Source organism: Pezoporus occidentalis, unplaced genomic scaffold (assembly GCF_034315485.1).
Source record: "Pezoporus occidentalis ecotype Australia unplaced genomic scaffold, CSIRO_AGI_Poc_V1 ctg8, whole genome shotgun sequence".
NCBI lineage: Eukaryota > Metazoa > Chordata > Aves > Psittaciformes > Psittacidae > Pezoporus > Pezoporus occidentalis.
In genome coordinates this window covers 2918837-2941418 of record NW_026916158.1, presented here as the reverse complement: position 1 = coordinate 2941418, position 22582 = coordinate 2918837, and the positions used below count along the sequence as shown (strand labels likewise).

The 22582-nt window shown below is 34.2% G+C and overlaps 1 protein-coding gene across 11 annotated transcripts in view; it reads left to right on the top strand.

Annotated features, from left to right (window-relative positions):
• OPA1 (OPA1 mitochondrial dynamin like GTPase) overlaps positions 1 to 22582 on the top strand; it is a 53261-nt gene that overhangs the window by 1135 nt on the left and 29544 nt on the right. For 3 of the 11 annotated variants that reach the window (XM_062603329.1, XM_062603332.1, XM_062603331.1), the window contains exons 2-17: positions 2685 to 3003; positions 3338 to 3434; positions 4587 to 4694; positions 5794 to 5847; positions 6473 to 6540; positions 11535 to 11645; positions 16057 to 16110; positions 17677 to 17781; positions 18715 to 18801; positions 19702 to 19815; positions 20144 to 20224; positions 20636 to 20710; positions 21031 to 21102; positions 21234 to 21333; positions 21848 to 21978; positions 22501 to 22573. In XM_062603329.1, the coding sequence (XP_062459313.1) occupies positions 2685 to 3003; positions 3338 to 3434; positions 4587 to 4694; positions 5794 to 5847; positions 6473 to 6540; positions 11535 to 11645; positions 16057 to 16110; positions 17677 to 17781; positions 18715 to 18801; positions 19702 to 19815; positions 20144 to 20224; positions 20636 to 20710; positions 21031 to 21102; positions 21234 to 21333; positions 21848 to 21978; positions 22501 to 22573 (1649 nt within the window). The other 8 variants (XM_062603333.1, XM_062603334.1, XM_062603335.1 and 5 more) reach the window with 5 other exon arrangements.

Genomic DNA, 22582 nt, shown 5'->3' with positions numbered 1-22582 from the left:
GACACCCTCTTCAATGTAGGTGCACTTTTCAGTGAAGATCTGAATGTGATTTTTTTAGTCTGTATTCATGAGAAGCTTTTAGCAATAGAATTTTTGGTATAATGATGTAGTGGGTTTTCTTAATTAATTATATAGTCTTACATGTGCAATAAAAGCAGGTAGGATTTGAAATACGTGATAGCACTCAAAAGGCATTTGTGGATGTCCTGGGTTCAGCAGTTCAGCAGGGTTCAAATTCTTGCAATAATAATTTGTGATGGAACTCAATTTTTCCTTCAGTTTAAACTTGGAGAATGAATGTTGTAAAACACAGTTTATTTTAAAAGAATAATCATAGAGAAGAAACTTACACCATAATACAAATGCTTTTAACCTAGATAAGACTAGCAATAAGAAGTGGCTGCCATAGTATATAATACTACTTGGTCTCTGCTGTAAAAGGTTAAATATCTATGTAATGGTGGTGACTGCAAAAGAAAAGAAATAATGTCTTGGTCATCAGCTTTCTTTTTACAGGCTTACCATCCCCTGATTTTAAAAACACTTTTTAAAATTGGGAAACAAAACAATGTGGAAGCACTGTTAAGTTTTATTGTTATGTAGCCGCTTTGGTATTGGTACTATCTGTGGTTAATTTCCCAGGCTCTTATTCCATGTCAAAAAAAGAGGACCTTGTTACCAATTTAGGGATTAGTCTGTTCCTGCTTATTATCCTCTTCCTAGATACTGAGTTTGTTATTGCAAGAGCACAGCTCTCTAGATAGTTTAATATAGCAGCAAGAGGATACCCTTCAAAATCATAGTGACTTTTATGAACATGGACTTCCATAACAGTCAGAGGAGTTCCCTTTTTTAAGCTTTCAGTTACACTAAGGGAAATTTCTAAACATAGATCGTTGGCAGAATTGGTCTTTTAAGAGAGGAAAGTATCTCAGTCACAAAATTCTGTTTTTTAACTTACCTTCCAAAAGCTCCATTTCTGGCTTAAAATTGCTTTTATAACAGTCTTCCACTTCTTTGGACATTAAGAACATGCCTGTCACAGACAGTGTCATCTCTAGAAAATCTCAAGACAAAGAACTGTATAGGTTATAGGGCATGTTATTAGAAGATTCTGTAATATTTTTCGTTTCATATGATTCTCTTACTCTCTTTAAGCTCTGTTAATTTTAAATGATTTAGGGTTCCTGAATAAATAATATGCCTTCTCAATGGTGTGAAGCACTTTCTTCTTTTATGTTTAACCCCTTTGTGAGTAAATGCACTTGATAATATTGAAAACCCTGAAAAAAAAATCAAGCGACAAGCATTGTTTTCAGGAACTGTAACTTCACTGATATTTTGCATCCAGCAGCCTTCCACTAGACCAGGTTGCTCAAAGCCACATCAGACCTGTCCTGGAAGACTTCCAGGGTTGGAGCATCCACATCTCTGGGCAATAGTGGAAGGAACTGAAAGATGTCATTAAACAAATGCTTCAGCTCCAGAGGAGAATCTGCTTTGTCAAAAAAGAGCAAATGTACTTTGCAAAGGAATTTTGTCTGTGTATTGTTTTTTTGAAGTTTGAAAATTGTGTACAAAATTAACACTCTCTAGAAGTTTGAATAACAAGATAGTCCAAAATGTCAAGTTTTGTTTTATGTTTCAAGTTGGTCATAGTCTTCTGTGGACTCTTAGCTGCTGTTTGTCTAAACTGTGTTTTATCAAAGACATGTTAATTGCCTTAGTCCAGTGTGGAAGTTAAATTCAATTTATAACAGACTTTATAAGTGATATTTCAGGTTTTTTTCTCTAATTACTGGAAATGCTATACTCATTAACAATGTTTATGATGGGGTGCTGGCACTTGGTGGCTGAAGCTGTGGGCAGCCTCCTGGGAGAGGCTGAGGAGGGTTTGTGTCAACAGTTAGGGGTGCGTGGAGCACACACCAAGTGCCGTGACTCTCATGGTGCTGCTTGGAAGCAGAAGTGACTTCAGAAAGACCTCAGAATGGGAATTTGAAAACTTAGTTTTTCTTCCTTGTGTAATTCAGTAATCGTAAGATAGCAGGTTGATGCTTTGAAGTTCTGAAACTTTTTTGCACCTCCCCTATGAAGACAGGCTGAGAAAGTTGGGGCTGTTCAGCCTGGAGAAGAGAAGGTTGCGTGGAGACCTCATAGCAGCCTTCCAGTACCTGAAGGGAGCCTGTAAGGATGCTGAGAGGGGACTCTTCATTAGGGACTGTAGTGATAGGACAAGGGGTAGTGGGTTAAAACTTAAACAGGGGAAGTTTAGATTTGATACAAGGAGGAATTTTTTTACTGCAAGGGTGGTGAGGCACTGGAATGGGTTGCCCAAGGAAGTTGTGAATGCTTCCTCCCTGGCAGTGTTCAAGGCCAGGTTTGACAGAGCCTTGGGTGACATGGTTTAGTGTGAGGTGTCCCTGCCCATGGCAGCAGGGCTAGAACTGGATGATCTCAAGGTCCTTTTCAACCCTAACTACTCTATGCTTCTATGGTGTAAGCATCAGCTTTTTGTTCTCCTGTTAGCATACCGGTAGTAGCTGGAAGGTGTACATTCATAATGATGCTCTAATGTATCTGTAACCAGCTAAAATGTAATGTGAATTACTTCTAAAGAGGTTATTGAGTTAATGGTGTTTTGAGGAAATCTGTTACTTAGAGTTTTTGTTTCTTTCTTGTAGTGTCATCTGCCGGAGTCTTGCAAATAGCAGCTATGGAATAAAAAGAAAATCAGCACTTCAAAACTTGCATCTTGTTTCCCGAAGTATACACCATCCCTACTATCCAAGTTCAAAATTTCAAAGACCTCCATTAAGGATATCCATTAAGCTGTTCTCTTCTCTTAATTGTCTTCCCCTACGCAAAACAAAACTTTTAAATGTAAAACATGGCTACCAGTTCCACAGGAACTTTTGGCTAGCTAGACTAGCGTCAAGGCTTCTCAAAGTTCGCTATCTTATATTAGGATCTGCTGTAGGTGGTGGTTATACAGCTAAGAAGGTATTTACCTGTTATGCTATTCTATGTTTGTCTTTGTTGTTATTATATGCTTTGAAGCAATAGTTCTTGGTATATACGCAAAAATACAAGATCTCGTTGTTTGGTTAACTAATGACAATAAAGATGAGTGAATTTCGGGAATAGTAAAGGTATTAAAGGTTGTATAGAGAACTAGTATAGATTTTAAAAGATCCAAATAGCATTATTCATAGCTGAAAGATGGTGGGTTAGTATGTTCTATATGTAGGAATTACTTTTCAATAGACTTCTTATATGCTTCTCTATACATTTATTTTTCTATTTCTTCTATATTCTCTTTTCTTTTTTGTATTAGACATATGATCAGTGGAAGGACATGATGCCAGATCTCAATGAATATAAGTGGATTGTTCCTGACTTCGTTTGGGAGCTTGATGAACATATTGACTTTGGTATCAGAAAAGCTAAAATGTTACTCTATATAAAGACTAGCACATGTAAAACTTCAGGGTGCAGGTCTTCAGTGCCTGTCTCCAGTAGCTATCTTTATAGCTTTGAGTGAACTTGTATTGTTAGAGTTTGGCATGTATTTTACCAAGGTATTTGTGTTAGTGTGTTTGTAGGAAGAGATTAAGTGTTGTTTAGCATTGATAATCCATAATTCACCCTTTTATTTGAGAATGTTCTTGGTCCTCTCATAGGGCCATATAATCCTATTATTTAAAGAAGAGATGCAGCATGATCAAGGGGACTTACACAGGTTTCGGTAGTATGCGTAAAGTTTGTTCTTCCTATACCTACGACACAAGTATTAAATATAAATAGATAAGTAAAAGATATAAAGATATGTATGAGTAAAAGACCAATTGAAAATGCAGAATAGTGAACCTACCTATTTACAAAATTATCTTGAAAATGCAGGAGAAAAGAAAACTGTAAATACAGACTTTTTCTGAACCTTCTGGTTACAGTAGGTTTATTAATATTTTTGGGTCAAAGATAGAAATCTGAAAAACAAGGACTGAGTTACTTATATATGCAGGGTTGTGAGGTGGTGGTCTTCAAAAAAAAAAAGGCATAAGATTTTACTTCATGTATGAGCATTGTATAGATAAATGCAGAGATTGAATAACTGACAAGTATTTTCTTGTTTTTATTGCTAGGGGACAGTACATTTTTAAAGTACTTTTAAGCTAATAAGTTTGTTTTTTTTTTAAGGATTACAAAATTGGCTTATTTATGAAATTGAAAAATAAGCTTTTGTTAAAATATGTAAGAGTTGAGCTTAGTTACAGTTTTGTGTAATTTTAAAACATCCTATACAAAATGTGTGAGAGAATAACATGGAATGTGGTGGTGAAATGCAGCAATAAGTTTTAGGCAATTTTAAACTGCCTGAGGCAACCAACTTATCAGGAAGTTCAAAGTCTAAAAAAGCAATTTTTTGGATCTGATAATCTTTCCCAACACTAATGGGGGGAGGTGCATTACTTAAAAAGTAAATAAATTAAAAATCTGCTAGTTTTTATAGCATAAGCCATTTTTCTTCACAGAAGTAGTAGGGGAAAAAACCTTACTCATTAACTGTTGTACTGTTTTCCTAGAAAAACTTATCAAAGCCCTTCCTGATGCAGATGACCTTGCCAAACTTCTGCCTGACTTTGACAAGATTGGAGAGACCTTCACTTCACTGAAAGGATTTTTTTCTCCTGGTGAGAACATTTTTTCAGCTTAGTTTTAATTTTGGAAACATAAGCTGTTACAAGGTGAGGTTACAGATATGTCCTTAGACACTAAAAGAAAGCGGATCCTGAAAATGCATGACTTTTCATTGAATATCTCGTGTGAAAGTGTTATGGACACAGGTAAGTGTAATATATTTTTAAAAGCAAGAATTCTAGTAGCAAAGAGAACAAAAATGCGAAATTGAACAGAAAAGTAAAATTCTTGTACAACTAAACAAACAGATTGAAAGCTAGATTACTTTAGTGAGTCATAAAAATCAGCTGGGCATGTCCAGCTGGAAACTGGAGAAGGTAAGAGTGGCACTGATAGTAACATTACCACAGCTTTTGCAGAAGTAAAGAGCTAGGTTATTAAGAATGATGGTTCTTAAGGATACAAGCATGTAAAATAAGAGATTTGTAACAGAGGTGTTCTTTTGGATTGAATGATATTTTCCATCAGGCTTAATGGCTGCTAGGTTTTGGAGGACTTCAGTAAGACATTTCTGATTGGTGGGGTTTTTAGAAATGTCTGTACCTGTGTCTAATGTACCTTAGAAATGTAATCATCATCTCTAACTTGCTAATGGCCCCAACTCAAAACTTCGCCCAGTCGTCTTGTAATAAAAAGCAAGATTATTCCTTAATATATATTCTTATATACCTTAAGAATTACTGTATTTGTAAAGGATTATGTCTGTGAGGTGTTATAGTCACTGCTCTTAGTGTCTTCAAAAATATTTCCCTATTAGTGTACATTAGAAGTGTATTTTCATTTTCTTAAAGTACTGTCAATGGTGGAACTACTTTATTAATCTCACAAACTCAGCAAGCGCCTAAGTAGGGATCAGATTCAACAGAGTGACAAGTACATTATGATCTTCTATGTGTTTTGGCTGTTTAAAATCATGGTGTTACTGACTGGTGTTGTGAGATGTCACCTATTATGTGTTACTGTTCTCCCCTGGGCATAGTTGCCATTTATGATTGTGTGGTCCTCCAAATGAAACAAAGATCTCTCATCTTTGTTTGCATTTTGTTTTGTATTTATAATTTTTATTTCCCCTCTTCTGCTGATTTTTCACAGGTTACAATTTGGTTAGTGAAGTCATAGGAGCTTCTGATCTACTTCTGTTGTTAGGTGTGTAAAAGCCCTTTTTACTGCCCTTAACCTGCCTCTCTAAAGCAAACTTCAAACCCTACTGTACTAAGAGGAGTGAATATCAATGTAAACACAAATATTTACATCAGTTTAATTGATTTACAAATACTTTCCAACTGTTTTAGAAATACTTAGTTCCTTCCCTGGGAGAATAAATAAATTAATAGTTGTCACTTCTCTGTCACAGTCATTAGCAGAGGCTTTTTATTTCAGGCATTTTCCAGAAGCTTGTTTTGAAAATCTCTGTCATTACAATAAAAAGAATATTACTTTTTTTCTCATTACAGTAATGCCAAGAGAATTTGTATTATCCTTTCATGTTTATCGGAACTAATTAATTTGAAATTATTTCAGAACTTAGAGTCTAACTGAAGCTGCCTTGTGATGTAACTAATCTGAGTCACAAACATGATATAAAATTTTCACGAGTTTTAAACAGAATTTCTTTTGCAGTTTAAGATAAATCTTTTTTTTAATAGGAACTTCAAAGATTATTGAATTAATAATACATAGGGGTTGAAACTTCAATATTATAGTAGGTGTAGTTTGAGAATTTTTAAGTACCTTTTGCGTATTATAATGAGTTTCTGTAATTATGTCCTAGGTTCTCCAGGGGAAACAGCATTCAGAGCTACTGACCAGGGATACGACAATGACAAACAGTTCAAGAAGGTAATTACTCTCTTTCAAAACTAAAAATGTCTTGACTAAAGGAAATTTTTTTTTTAAAGTGCTTCAGTAGCTAGTTGTGGATGTTTATTTGAAGCAGCGTGAATAGCATTTGTCACTCAAAATTATTTGAGTATGCATTGTTGGTTTTGATATATAAAGAGTACAATGATAATGAATGTTTTGGTGTAAGTAAAATAAAAAGCAGACATAAAAATCTGTAGGAAGGACATTCTTAAGAAAAACTGGTTTGTAGTAAGAATGTTATTTTGGGTATTTTGTGTGCATCTGCATTTCTCAGGGCATGTTCTCAGTGGCACTTAAGCTTGTAGCTTATTACCGAAGTTGGTGTAGGCTTCTATAGATATTTTCAGGCATCTCTGCTTGCAGCCTTGTTGATATTTTCATGGTTGTGATTCTTACTTAAGGATTTTTGCCTTTACAAAGAATTTCAGTTTCTTAAAGCAGTTTGTCTTTTTACTTTCTTTAGGTAGAGCGTACATCACATTTTTGTTACTATATCTTGGAAAAATATGCTACTGTATTTTGATAAGAAGGTGAAGTTTAATTTTTTTTAATTGATCCTATTTCTATTAAATTCCTAAATTGTAATGTTGCTCTTTGTTTAAAGGCCTTTCATTTTTCCTGGGTATGTTTTTAAAATGTCTTTTTACAAGTTGAAGAAAATATATACTTGGGAATTTGTAACTATTTTTGCAACTGAAAATGTCTGAACTATAACTCAGGCTTTTACGTAAAAGACATTTTTGTATATGCAGGCATGTATACGTTTATTCTACATTAATTCTGCATGGCATTATATAGTGAAACCTCTATAATGCTCACCTGTAACTGCTTTTTTTCCCTTTAGAACAGTGATGAGAATTGGCTTTTTGTTTCCCCTTTGTCAGTAAACTGTCTATATATATTATTTTCCACTGAGTGATTGCTTAGTACAGGTTTCAGAGTTTAAAACATAAAAAATACTGTACTATTGATTTGTGAAGAAGTGGCCATCTTAGTTTATTGTCTTTGAAAACTAAATTAACTGAGATTTTTACTGAATACCAGTAATATCACTATTACTTATTATGGGCTGGTTTTGATGCAGTGGCAACTGCATTTGAATTTTGCCAACAAAACTTTGGCTGTGGTATGGAAAATATCAGTACAATAAGGCAGTATGATTTAGAAAATTTAGTCTAATGTATTAATTTTTGCTATTCCAATTATATCCTGTATGTTATGCTTGGAAGTGTCCATTTGCTAATTAATATGATCAGTTTTGGTCATAACATTTCACAAAAGGCACATATGAGTTCCTAACAAAGCATAATCAGTTTATTGGCAAGCAAAATTATTATTTTCAAGACAATGGGTTAGATGGCCTTTTTTCATTCAATGCTTTCCACTGCCAACTAATGCTAGTTTAAGAGTTGTTTCTGTATGGATATATAAAGTGCTGTAGCATGGCATTAAATGTGTCTGATGAGCTGGTTTTCTTTGTTCAGTTGTGGAAAAGATCAGTAACTGATAAAGGAATCTAGGAATTCCTCTTTGGAGGAATGTTCTGTAGAACTATTATTTGGCACGGTCCTCAGATGGATCTCTAAACACTTCCTGTAGAATGAGTGAGAAACTAGTAAGTTGGGAAGATAACTTTGAGAGAGTGAACGTTGTCCCAGACACCAAATCAAGCTGTAGTGCTTCTTGCTAGCTAATGTATTTATCTTATAATCTCTTATTTAATAAAAATGGCACAATTTTTTGAAAAAAATTAAAATGGCTAGTTATAAAAGCTATAGTGTTGTAAAAATATTGTATTGTATGGGTTGGACTAGTTCAGGCTTGCACTTCAAATGGCAATGTTAACTTCTTAGAAAATTATCTTGCAATATTGTCTGTCTCCAAAACAATTTCCTCCACAATTTCAGCTTCCTATTAAAGCAAACAAATTCCAAAGTTTAGCCCAATTAAAATATATATTTTATATTTTTATATATGCATATATATATATATATATATATATATAAAATAGTGGTTATAGCTGTGATGAAGTGTGTGTGGAAAATATGACTCGAGTATTGATTTGGGAATTAGAAGTCAGATAACTAAATAATTCAAAACCAACCACACAGTCCTTTCCCTGCCTTTGGTGCTTTGATAAGATTTCATGGCTTGAACCTGAATCCACTGTTGAGGATTTGGCAGTGTGTAGACTGCCTCGCTCAGCCAGCACAGAGTCACCTTCACTCAGTGTAAGCAGCACAGTAATTGTGCAGTTCTTCACTACAGCTACTGCTAGAGGGTGAAAAAGAGACTTTTGAAGGTTTTTTTTTTTTAAGAAGAATTCCTTGACTTGGTTGTTTTTTTGTTGTTTGGGTTTTTTTTTAACGTTCTCGTTTGATTCATTCTTTTTGCATGTTATGCAATAAAGTTTCTTTTTTCGATTCGTAGCGCTGTTGTATTCCCAACTTAATTCCCAGGTTTGTAGGTACTCTGGATAAAATTGTGACATTTATTCAAATTCTTAGAAATTGATCTCTTTACTCTCCTCATCATTTTCACTCCTTTACATCCCTCAACATTTTTTTCCTGTGAGAACTCATTATGGCTTAGCTTTTCTTCTGAATAGTCACACTGCAGCTACTGGGGAAAAGGGGAAAGAGTCGCCATATGCAAAAAGAGAGGGGTGTGGTTGCTTATCAAAATGCAACACAAATACTTTAGTCATGAGAGTTTTAAATTAAAGAGGTAGTCATACTCAACTGAAATACAGCCTATTAACTTTAAGAGAATGTTTTGGGTTTTGTTGTGGGATTTATGGGTTGGTTTTTGTGGTTTGTTTTTTGTTTTGTTTTGGGTTGTTTTTTTTTTAAGCATATGCAGTGACGATATCAGCACTTGTTTTGCCTTTATTGTGCACCCAGATTCTCTGATGACTTTCAGGATTTATGCCACTGTGTTTGTCAGCTGGTGTTACTCTCTTCACATAGTTTCTTTGGTAACAAAAATAATAATATATGTGTAAACAGCTGGGGTTTTGAAATCACATTAATTTATTTGTCTAGATAAAATTCTTTAAAGTAAATGCAGTTTTACACTGGAGTGATTACTTTCTGTGGGACGAAACAGTGGTAGTGTCCAGTGAGAGACAGACAGCAAAAAACAAACATTTTTGTTTGTGTCTTGGTTCATACCAGCCTGGTTGTTGTGTGTGTGTAGTTCTGTGTTATTTAAGGTTCTTTATATTTCTTCAATTTATTTATTCTTTTAATTCTAACCTGTAAAGTAAGAAATAGCAAACAGAGTGAATAAGATTATTGACTGATATATGCAAAGAAGTGTTACTGAGAAGCCTCTTATATTACTGTATTTCTTACTTTAGTATTTTATTAACTGCACATTAGATAGTTAGATTTGGTGACTTCAAACATTTGTTACAGTTCCTGTTTAAGTGCTAAAAGGCCTTCATGGAAGGCTTTGTTCAGTGTGTTTTCTTCTATTTTCTTGAACCATAACACAATTTTTAAAGGGACTCTTCTCAGGTCGTATTTATTGAAAGTTTCCTTGTGTGCAAAATGGCAAGAGATTATTATTCCTTCTCTAATACTGAATATAACAGTGAGCTCTCTCCTTGCTGGTGTGTAGGAATTAAATCTTTTGGCTGAGTTCTTGGCACAGCTCTAATGCCTTTGCTAGTCTGGCAGTATAGAAATTTATTAAATCTTAAAGTGGTTCAGTGAAATACGAATGTGAAGATTTTTCTATTCTTGAAATATTACACAAAATCACTATTTAACAGGTGTTTGTATTTGTTCATTTGATTGTCTCTCTTCTTTTATCCATTCTCTGTGTTGTTTATCCTTATGTGTACATGCCTGTGTATTCCATGCAACAGATAGAATCATAGAATCATAGAATAATTAGGGTTGGAAAGGACCTTAAGATCATCTAGTTCCAACCCCCCTCCCATGGGCAGGGACACCTTATGCTAGATGTGTAACTTGATGGCAGGTGTCTTGAATTCTTACACCAAAGTTCTATTTCAGGGTTTGTTTTGATTCCTGAAGTGCATTTTTGAAACCTTGCATTTCCCCAAGTGTTTTCTTAGATGATTGAATATTTTCTTTAATTAGCTTTATTTAAATAATTCATTAATACTTTTGTCTACGTTCTCTGATATAAATTGCACATAAAGTCTCTGGTAGCTGCTGGCATAGTATCTCTAAACTAATTTTGAAAGACAGTTTACCATTACAAGAGTATTTGGTGTGGATGGAGAAGAGAACTAAGCTTGACAGAAAGGCTGAAGTACATGTGTAAGCATTATGTTTCAGGGACTTTGAAATGATCAGGAAGTACTATGGCAGCATGAATTTAAACTGCAGTGTTACAGCAGTAGAGGGGGAGCTTTTTCTTTATGCTCTAGAAACTACTTTGGCTTTCTAGTTTGAGAAGTTGAAGTAGGAGGCAAAATCATCTTTCTGTAAACTGCCTGTGTTGCTGAGAATAAGAATAAAATGTGATTTTTTTTTTATGTTGCTGACAAATTTGAGTCTGTTAGCTGTTGTGCACAGCTTTGTGTGGAATATCCAAACCACATTATTTATATACATATATGGTTAAGTTGTGAAAAACTGCTGAGAATTTTTGGCATGAATAATTGAAAAAAAATTCTGAAACCTCAGAGAATAGCTTAAAACCAGGATAGTTGAATTGAAGGTTTAGCTGCTTAGTTAAAGTTGAATATAATTATAAAATGTAGCTAAAATGTTTATTGTTCTGTTCTACCTGGATTTGCAAAATGCATGGTTTCACCGACTATATCCACACCCAGCTGGCTAGCAAGCGATCTTGCTAACAAAATTTCACTTTTATTTGAACTGACCCATTCATACCTGGTTTTCATTTGTCTTTGTCATGTCCTTTGGTTTAACTTTGTTCTCCTTACACCCCAAATTTTTCCTCTCCTTTTTATTGTAAACTCATGGCAGGGCCTGCTTGGTGAACTCATACTGTTACAACAACAAATCCAGCAGCACGAAGAGGAAGCGCGCAGAGCCGGTGGCCAATATAACATGGGCTCTTCCCAGCAGAAGCGAAAGGTGATGGCTTAAGGGAAAATGTGTACTGTATTCACGCTAATCAGATACTTCAGCCTCCTGCATTTGAGCTAGAAAAATCTAACTAATTAAGTCATGGGCTCAAATAATTATTACCACCAACTTCACTAAAGATGTATAGGCCTGTTTCAGTTTAACCAAGTTGTATTTAAAGCAAGGTGTTAAAAGCAGAGCAGGTACTTTGTGTCGCTTTGAACTTGTATATTCTCTGCCCCTATAAAATCTGTTATTTAAAGTACATGCGTTAAAAATGCATTTAAGGAAAGTATGTGAATAAATGTCGTGTCTTCTCTACTGTTGCTTACTTAACAGTAGCTCTGTTTATAAGAGTATAGGTATTTACAGACAGTATGTTTCTGGGAATGTTTTTTCCTGCTTTGTACTGTTACCAACCTGAAAATTACAGCAGCTCCTTAGAAACATTTTTGCATGGACAGTTAAATACTGCTGTTATTAATAGTCTTTACTATCTATTTATCAAAGGTATTCCTCTGTCTGTTTTCCCTCTTAAGGGACAATTTATACTGATATGCTTTAGTTGTTCATCATCTGTATGTAATTTTACTTAGTTTAAGCTCTGATCAGTTTATTCATTATTATACAACTCAGATGAATTGGAAGAACTTCCTAAATTGGGATATTTTACTTGTCTAATCTGTTACAACCTGTAATTCTTAACAACATGGCTGCTTTCACTGCTTCTGTGCCCCAGAAAGTCTTTTTGAGTGCTCATATTTTTCAGCAGCTTTGGAATTGAACACTGCATACAGAGCTTTATCTTCTGTGCATCTCAAGATATCTCCCACAGAAAGAGGAACACAGATGTGAATTAAACTTTTAGACATAGTTGCATAGCTGCAATTGTCATGCTTTGTAGTCTGTCAACAAAAAAAGGAAATCACAGTTCTCTGAAACGACAGTAGCATTCATAAATTCAAATATTTTACTTCCTTGCTATGTTATTTTTTTATGGTTTAGAGTTACAAACCCTGGTCACTCTAATCTGTTAATCTTCCTTTTAATTAGAACAAACAAGAAAAAGGTGAAAGGCAATTTTTTCTCATATTTCGTTTGTAAAATTTATTAATTAATATTCTGTCTGGATTTAAAAGAACAGTGATGTATTCTGTCCTCAGTTATGGATCTAGGCATTGTATTACAAAGATTGTACACAGTTCATTGAGGGAGCGGAAGTACAGAATAGTAGCTTGAAGTTTATAATAAAATGTGTGAGGATGTAAAAATGACTGGAAAGGCAGTACAATATTCAATATATAAAAATGTATCAGCCTAATAAATGCACTCTGGAAAAAAGTGAGCTTGATATTATATTTATTTCCCAGTGAAATTCTACCTTGTGAGTGCTTTCTTGCAACTAATTCTGCGATTCCTAAGCTGTGACATAACTGTAAGGGCTGTCTTTGTAAATGTCCTCTAAGGCAGGTACTCTGTGTTTTCTGGATGTTGGAAGTCTGACTTTCCTTGTATATAGAGAGTTTTAATTTAGCATTCAAATGTGCTGTTTGGCATACATGCCTGATGACAAGAAATGTGTCTTGTTTGTCACATTAATAATTTTGCTTGAAACAAATTGAAAGAAATTTCAATTTTGTTTGAAAACTATTTTGTTTAATATTTTGATATGAGAATATAACTTCAAGATTCCAGACATTGATCCAAATTGCCTATGGAGGAAGAAATTGTTAGTGTCATTAAAATAAGTCATCGCATGCCCTTTTGACAGGACATAAACTAACCTTGTTATTTTTTAGCTGAGTTGGCTTGCTTGCTTGTCTGCTGGAGAACATGATAATTTCATTTCTGTTCTTGGAAGTTCTGTTGCCCAATTTACTTGCATGTTTTCCATTTTTAATTTACTCAGTATTAAACCTACTTCATTTGTAAAGTAAATAATGGTAAGAATAGCCTCACAGCCAGGAGAGGTTATTAAAAACAAAAATGTAACTGTTTGCTTTTGATTTTTTTTTTTTTTTTTTAATTTTTTTTTCCTAACCTTTTGATAAATATTTAGCAGTATAATTGATTAGCCTTGTATAGCTGCTGTGTGCATGGCTGCTTACTACATGCATTTTGTCTGGGCCTAGATGCTTTAATTTGTATTGCTGGAAATCATTGTAGTTTTTTGTAGATGATCAATTTAGAATTTTTATAGTCTGATTAGAAAATATACAAAACCAATAAGTGGGGTATCAGAGGCACTGAATTTTCAGAGGCACATAGTTATTTTATACAATGTGTGATAAAGGTTGTTGGAAAGCAACCACTGCAAAATGTGCATAAGGAGCTTCGGTAATCTTAGTAAAGAGGTACCTACATCTCTATGCAGCAGCCCTTGATTAATAAAGGGCCCTAGAGTTTTCTTTTCTTGTAAGTCTTTATGGTGGCAATGGGGAAAGAGGGAGGAATCTTGACGTACAAACCAAACTGAACTGAATTAAACAAATATTGATGTGCCTATAAAGAGACATTTTGATATTTGATTTTTTTTAAATTTTTTTGTGAATAGAAATTATAGATTAGTCATATGATTTAGCACTTTCAGGTTGTTACGATAGTTTAGCTTTTATTGGCAACATAAAAATTTTTAGCAGTAGTATGAATTGTATGTTCAAATTACTGCATGTACTAACATGCAAAGCACACCTGAACCAAATGCTGGAGCATATACATAATTCTAGAGCTGTTTATTATTTTTGACAGAACTTACCTAGTTGTCCTTGTTAGAATTAATCATCTAATGCTACATAATTCTAGATAATACTTCAGATCTTGCAACCTGCTCTGCAATATTTTTGCTTACTGTACATAAAAGCACTCTTGTGGTTAGAGGTAACGTGTCTATAATCTGTACTTCAAAGATGCATCGAGGCCTCAGAAGTACTTTGAGGAACAGCTTGCTTAAGAGCAAAGACCAAGAAAATGCTAACTGCTTTGAAAATCTGTATTCTGTTTTTTCCTTTATTTTCTTGCTTCTGACTCTCCATCCCATCCTCTTTGCCCTCCTATTTTTATTTTACCCTTATGTGTCTGAGGTGTTTAAGGTGTGTGTATATGTAAATGCTTCTTTACATATACGACTTTGTGGCTGCATGCATCAAGTTGTCCGTGTGCTAAACTAACCCTGTTTCTGATGTGCTTTTGCTATCACTGAACTAATTAACAGAAGTGGACAGGAAGTCAGTTTACAGCACTTCCTCTTTGTTGTTTGTGAAGAAGAAAATACTTTATATATATATGGGAGTGTCAGCTTGGTTTGGTTTGGTTTCTATGAAATGAATTCTTCATGTATTCATGAATGCACAATTCTGTGTATTACAGATTTAATAGCTAAATAATATAAATCACTGTGAATAACTGTGGATTTTTTTCTTGTTTAATGTGTAACAATTGGTGTGAAATTATAGTATCTAAATTGATTTGTGTCTAAATGACAGCTGTCCTCTGCGTGATAGATAATATGCTTTCTGATGTGAAGCTAACTTGAGTTGTAAATGTCACATGAGCTTTATTTAAATACTGAAGCTTTTGCCTGTATTGTTCTTTCAGATTATTAGTTTTCTAAATTTAATATTTAATTAGTCAACCATCAGAATTTATGTTGCTTGTAAATATTTATATCATATGACACTGTATCGCACCATTTGTGCTTTTGCCTCTGTGTTATTAAAAGAAGTTTGAACAACTTATTATATCTTGATGAACCTATTTTGAGAATATTTGACTAAGAATGGCTCTAATTGCCTTACCTTACTACACTTATGCCTTGAACCTCAAAATGTTTGTATTATAATATCCTAATTTTTCCACGCTTTAGTATAATTTAAATATTTTAAAATAACCCTTCAAGACTGTCCTAACTACAGATTATGAAGTTATGCATGCATGTTTAGTATTATAATTCAGAAAAACAAATACAAAATAAGAATCCTTTGAAGATTCAGAAATAATAAATACTTAGCTGGAAGTATTCTGTAGCAAGCAGGTGTTTTAGTGATTATATCCTATTCAGATTTTGCTAACTCAGGAAATGAACATACAAAATCCTCAGAGTTTGACAACAAAAATTAAATTTAGGGTAGTTAACAGAAAACTGAGCACCATGTAGTGTTTGTTTTTCCCTAAGTTTGCTTTTCCAGTTTTAAGTCTTGAAGGGTTAATTTTTGCATTTGCATGTATTGATTTCAGACATCTTTTTCTTAATTTGAAAGATGGGACTTCCCATCAGAGTTAAATCTCAAATGCTAATTGAAGAATTTTCTTGCTTTTAAAGTCAGTTTTCTTACATGAAATTAAGCTTCCAGTTTGTGATTTGGTTTCTTGCAGTGGATAAACTAAACAGTGAGTTAGTAGACATGATTATTTTTCTTTGTAGATTTCTGACAAAGAGAAGATTGATCAACTTCAAGAAGAACTTTTACGTACTCAGGTAATTTTTCTGAGTTACTGATGTCTTAAGAGGAAATTTGTGTGCAGCAGACTGAGATTTACTAGACAAAAGCACACCTGAACAGATCTGATAAAAATGCAGTGCTTTTTTCAAACTTTGAGCTTATCAATATGGAGTTGACTGCTAGCACAAACCAAAGGTCAGTCCAGTCTGTTCTTTCTGTGACAATGACTGTCAGAATGCAAGGAGGGAGTGTAAGAATAGGGCAAATGTGTAATCTTACTTTCTCTAAATACCTTCCTTGCCTTCAGTGCTATATATTCCTGAAATGTATAGTTAGCCCAAGAGTGTTACATAAATACAGTGGTGCGATTCCAGTTCTTAAGTTGTTATGCGTGCTAATTTTACTCGTAACATTCTACTACTCTCTTTATCATCATTTCAGTACTACTAAATATATCTGTGATAGCTTATATGTTTCAATAGCACGTTTGTTGCAGAAAGGAAATTAGTTTACTTATTAAGGAGTTACATTTTAACCCTTTAATCTTAGGAGATGTCATTTCTAGTAAAGAAGCTTTTAAGTGCATTTGCTGACTCATCAGAGGTCCAGGTGGAAAAATAGGCATCATATAGGATATGTGGGGTGAGACATTCAGTGGCATTCACGGGTAGCAAAGCATTGGTTTTGTTTTCTTCCATGAATATCTGTATTGTGAAGCAGCGAGTAGTTCTTTCAATTACAGCTGTTTTTATGATTGGACTATTTAGCATGAAAATTAATGTGGGTAGTTTGAAAGCTCTTTCTCTGCCTTCTGTTTGGGATTTAAGAGAACATTTAATCCCTTTAAGAAGCTAAAGAGGATGGTGCTGTTCAAAGTGATGTCCTTTTCAGTAAATCAAAACCTAGAAAATTTGAACAGCAATGACAGCTATTGGTAGGAATTTTTAATATTATTGTAACATTTTTATATATTTATTATTTTTAAGGCATTTATTTTTTTGATATTGTAATATTTTTATATATTTAATATTTTTAAGGCAATTTTTTTTTTTGTAACAGCTTGAAAGTTGATGTGTTTTATAAAGTACACATGCCAAATACATTGTTACATCATAGAAAACAGTTTTCAGAGTAGATATTGGAACTATATTAATGTCTCATCTTCAGAGAGAGAGATATATACACATACACATATATACATATATAGAGAGAGAGTAAAGAAAGGGTCTAAACTAAGCTTGCAAATTCAAATTGAACCCCTACAATCTTTTTGGTTGAGCAGCCTGTTCCCACTGACACTAATTTCTGTCTGAGTGCCGATCTGTAGCTCCTTTGAAAATGGTACTCGTTTAAGATGGTTAAAGATTGATTTATGTATCCTTAGATCTGAACACTGTGGTCTTATTAAAACTTTTTAAGCAAAGGTGTTGTGTTGCTGAAAAAAAGTCCAACATTCTTCTCTTAATGATCTTGGTTTTTTTAATAAACTGTAGTGGTGACAAAGGTTTTTTATATCTTTGAAATACTTGCCTGAAGAACTTGCTCATGTGAGTGTAGTGTTTCTGTAATTACAAAAGTATATTTGTACCATTGTTTTGTAGCTCAAATATCAAAGAATGCTCGAGCGATTAGAGAAGGAGAACAAAGAACTAAGAAAATTGGTACTGCAAAGAGATGACAAGGGAATTCATCAGAGGAAGTTAAAGGTACTCATGAGTCACAAATCACATTGAAATATAATTATGCCACATTTTTCATGATGCTATTCTAAACTGTAGTTAATTCATAGATTAACTTTTAACATTTTTTCTATCTTTGCTAACTTTTTGACATGTTAAGGTTTTTATACTTTTTTTAACTATTGGAAATGGCTTCAGCTGAAGAGCACAATGAGGTTACCATGTCTAAATAAATAACTTACCTAAGTGAGTGGGAAATGTGGATTAGATTTTTGATGTAGCTTCAGTGTATTTTCTAATAGATATACTTCCAGCTCCTCACACACACAGCGTTTTGTCATAGGTCTTGCTGTGTTCAGTAGAAATATACTTACAGGGTTCGGAAATATGTTTTAACAGCCTTGTATAAATCCAGGGGGATCAAACTAAGTATTCTTTGCTTTTGTCTGCCAACATCTTGAGCATTTTAAAAATGGATGCTTTCTACCTCAATCTGCATCACTGACCAATATGCATCTTCCTCTTTCCTCTGTGAACTGGAAGATAAAGTGTTCTTGCTTGTACAGAATGAGGTTGATAGTTTTATACCCTTATTAACACTTACTGTTCAAGCTGAAAATGCAAGTGTAGATGTTTAATGTAGGAAACTCAATTTGGCTTCTCAACTTGGAAACTGAACCCTGAGTGGTTTTGTTCTGTACAAGACCCCTCATTTTGCTTATTCAGCAAGATGCATCTGCAGTATTTTCATCCAGAGAAGAGAATGGGTGGCTTTGCTTGGTATCATACTTCATAAAACAGAGATTTCTGCTGTATAGACAGTTTAGGTTTCAAGCCATCAGGAGAAAATAAATACATTTTTACAGATGAGTTTATAGAATATACACATGAAGTAGACTGAAAACCAGTCTTTGTTCTGTTAATTGGTTACGTTTTCTCTCTGTACAATTTTTTTCCTAGAAATCCTTGATTGATATGTATTCTGAGGTACTCGACATCCTGTCTGATTACGATGCCAGTTACAACACTCAAGATCACCTGCCTCGAGTAAGTAGATAAAAAAAGTTCAGTTGTTTTTTTTTTTTAAGTGAAACACCGGTCTTATAATTGAGTATAACAATTGTATTCCAGAATAATCCAGAGCTAGTTCTAGGCTATTTTCTTGTAACTCCAGAGGTTTTGCGTAAGATACACTCTCAATTTTAAATGCAGCAAGAGAATTTTGAGAATAACCACTGTAATTCTTTTTAGTGTGTCTTGGCTCATAGATAAAAACCTGTCTAGTTACAGATATTGCTGCTGTGCTTAGCTTTTATTTTTAAATGGTTTTGGACCAGGCACCCCAGCCTTCTCAGCATTGTAAATGACTGTTGTTTTCCACATGTGGAGCGGAGGAGGTAAGTTGCCTGGCTAACCTCCCCACAGTCGTGCTGCTGTTAGAGGGGTGAGTGTGAGAAGGGATTTGGCTAGCCTCATTGCTGGTATAAGGGAGAGCCAGGAATTCTTCCCGCTTGCGCAGCCACCTGTAGCACTGGTGGCTTCTATAGAAGGCCAATAAGATTGTTACATCACAGCAACTACATCAGAATTCAGCCTTGTCCAGGTAAAAGTGCATGAGTAGTCTTCAGTGTTTCACCTGCTGAGAGGATTTTGTACAAGAAGAGAAGAAATGCCTGCCAAGAGAACAGCAAGCCTTTCCTCTTTTCATTAGGTGGCCTGGCAGGTTAGGTCTGTAGGGCAGTAGACTGCTGTCTTAAGAGCAAGTCAATTTTTTTGCATGACTAAAAGTTAGTATTTTTTAAAGGATTTAATGTTTAAACCAATACATTTATTGTCAAACATCGTACAGCCAGTGTTGCTACGGATTAATATATTTTTAGCCAGCTTTTGTCTAAGCTTCTGAATTATCCTGCTGAAAGCCAATGGCTGTTTAAACTTTCACTTAAGGTGGTGGTGGTTGGAGATCAAAGTGCAGGAAAAACCAGTGTGTTAGAAATGATCGCCCAAGCCCGCATATTTCCTCGAGGGTCTGGGGAGATGATGACACGTTCCCCTGTTAAGGTAAGAAATATGATCTCTGAATCAATATTTGCTGATATTGTTCTCCCTCTGATTAAGCCATTAACTGAAATATATGTAAACATTAAGTTATAAAATGGCTTCTAAACAAGTTGATGCAGTCAGTGACAAAACTGCTTCAGACCTATATACACTATCAGACGCATATATACTATCAGAGTAGTAGTTTCTGCTGTAAGTAGTAGCTTGCTGAATAAACGTTATATATAGTAGTCTGTCTCCAATGGGGAGTGTGCATATGCTATCTACATCTTGTGTTTCTCTGTGTTAGATTTGCCATACTTTCTCATACAAGGCTTTTACTGTTTAGGTAACCCTTAGTGAAGGTCCCCACCATGTGGCTTTATTCAAAGACAGCTCTCGGGAATTTGATCTGACCAAGGAAGAGGATGTAAGTATAAAGAAGTGACTGGAAGTTAATGTGACTTTTATTAATTCTCTGAAAAAAATTTTTATCTTTGTGAGATGTTAGCCCATGTTTAATTAGAGTGAAATATATATAGTGGGACAAGGCATTATATTAATTACTAAATTATCTCTTAGTGTGGTTTTTGGCTGGCACTAAAGTGGGTAAGATACAGAAGGAGTTCTTGTGCCAAGACATTTTTGGATTATGTGATAGTCTGCAGGTAATCTCTCATTTAGCAACCCGTTTACCCGGCTTAGTTATTCAACATACATTTGAGATGGTATTTATAAAGAGAGATCTTAATTCAAAGTAAACTTGTTAAATTATGTTTATTTTTCTTCTGTCACAATTATAAGGACTTCTATATTTGATATATTTCTTTTCTCAAAACAGCTTGCAGCTTTGAGAAATGAAATAGAAATCAGAATGAGAAACAGTGTGAAGGAAGGATGCACTGTTAGCACTGAGGTAAGACTTGCAAATATTTAGTGGCAAATACCTGTACATGTGCATTTTTTGTAAGTATTCTTCAAATAAAACACTGGTGAATCCAGTTCATGTGTACGTAATATTTTGCACTATGCAAAGTGTATGTGGACTGTTAAAATCAATTTTGTATCACAGTTCTGTGCATATAAAAATTGGACTTCCTATTTAAAATTGCAGGAGGTTGCTGGTTTAAAGCATATGTGTATAAATGTGCACTTAGATAGTTTTATGTATTTGTATAAGTAATTACATACAAAAAGGTGAGTGTTTGAACCTTTAATTTCAATTTTACTTCACAGACCATCTCCTTAAGTGTGAAAGGTCCTGGTTTGCAGAGAATGGTATTGGTTGATTTACCTGGAGTCATTAGTGTAAGTATGCAATAGATTTAAAAAAAAAAATCTTGAAGACAAGGTGAGAACATTAACTGTTGTTTTTCTTTTTTTACATACTTCTGTTTTCTTTTTTCCTTCAAACATGTATCTCCATATACATATTAAAGACTGTGACATCAGGTATGGCTCCAGATACTAAGGAAACTATCTTTAGCATCAGCAAGGCTTACATGCAGAATCCTAATGCCATCATCCTTTGTATTCAAGGTAATAAGAGTCTAGATGCTTATGGACTGACATGGGGTTTTTTATTTTTTAATTATGATTCTTAGGTTACTCTGTGGACTGTCCTGATTTGATTTTTTTTTTTCCCATTTGTGATAATTTGTATGGCGTACAAAACAGAATGTTTATAAATTAAGGTACCTTTGGTGTCCATTGCAAAAAGCAACTTTATGATGGGAGATTTTTATCATTTGAAAAAACAGTAATAATAAAATTCAGTATTTCTTCAAAAGTGTTTTGGAGGCAGCAAACAATAAAAGAGTTTAGTATTTTGAGTGAGCTGGTACTTGTTCAAAACTTGTACAACTGCAAATAATTTTTGATAATACTGGGAACAAAGCAGATTTTCACTTTGTGTATCCAAAAATTGAATGTAAGTGTAATTTTACTGTTTGTAAGTTGCAACATGAAACTTACTTGAAGTATACTATGTATTTAGTACTGCATGTTAGATTGTATTGTCCCTAAAATACAGTATTAGTTTTGTTTGTTTTAGATGGATCAGTGGATGCAGAACGCAGTATTGTCACAGACTTAGTCAGCCAAATGGATCCTCAAGGAAAAAGGACAATTTTTGTGTTGACCAAAGTTGATCTTGCTGAGAAAAATGTGGCTAGTCCCAGCAGGGTGAGTTGAAACTATTTTTCTTATATTGTGATGGCTTAAGTCACACATGGAAAAATACTTGAGATACTGTCAGAAATATTAGAGCTCACCTGCCTGTTCTGGATGGTGTTGAGTGCTTATTTCTGTGTTCATCGCTGTTTATTTATTTATTGTGGTGGTTGTTTTAATCTCAGGCTTTGCTTTTAGTGATCAGTTACATGACTTCAATCACAGCTTGTCTACAACTTGGTATAATAATGGTTCCTTTCATGGAGGTGAACTGAGCAAGTTCTGTTTTCTGAGAATGCTTTATGGTATTCTGGGATAGGCTTTTTCACTTTATTTTGTGTTTTGCGGTGTTATGCTTTATGCCCCTGATTTATTTTATTTTAAATACCTGTAGGAATCAAAGTCCCATGAGAAACTGCCTCTTGTTCCACTCTATGCATAGATAAAACTAGATCTGGCTTTGAAACTACGATGAAGGAAAGAATGTCTTTGTGCATAGTTAACCACAATTTTTTTAATCCTTTATTTTCATAGATCCAGCAAATAATTGAAGGCAAACTCTTCCCAATGAAAGCTTTGGGTTATTTTGCAGTTGTTACTGGAAAAGGTAAAGAGA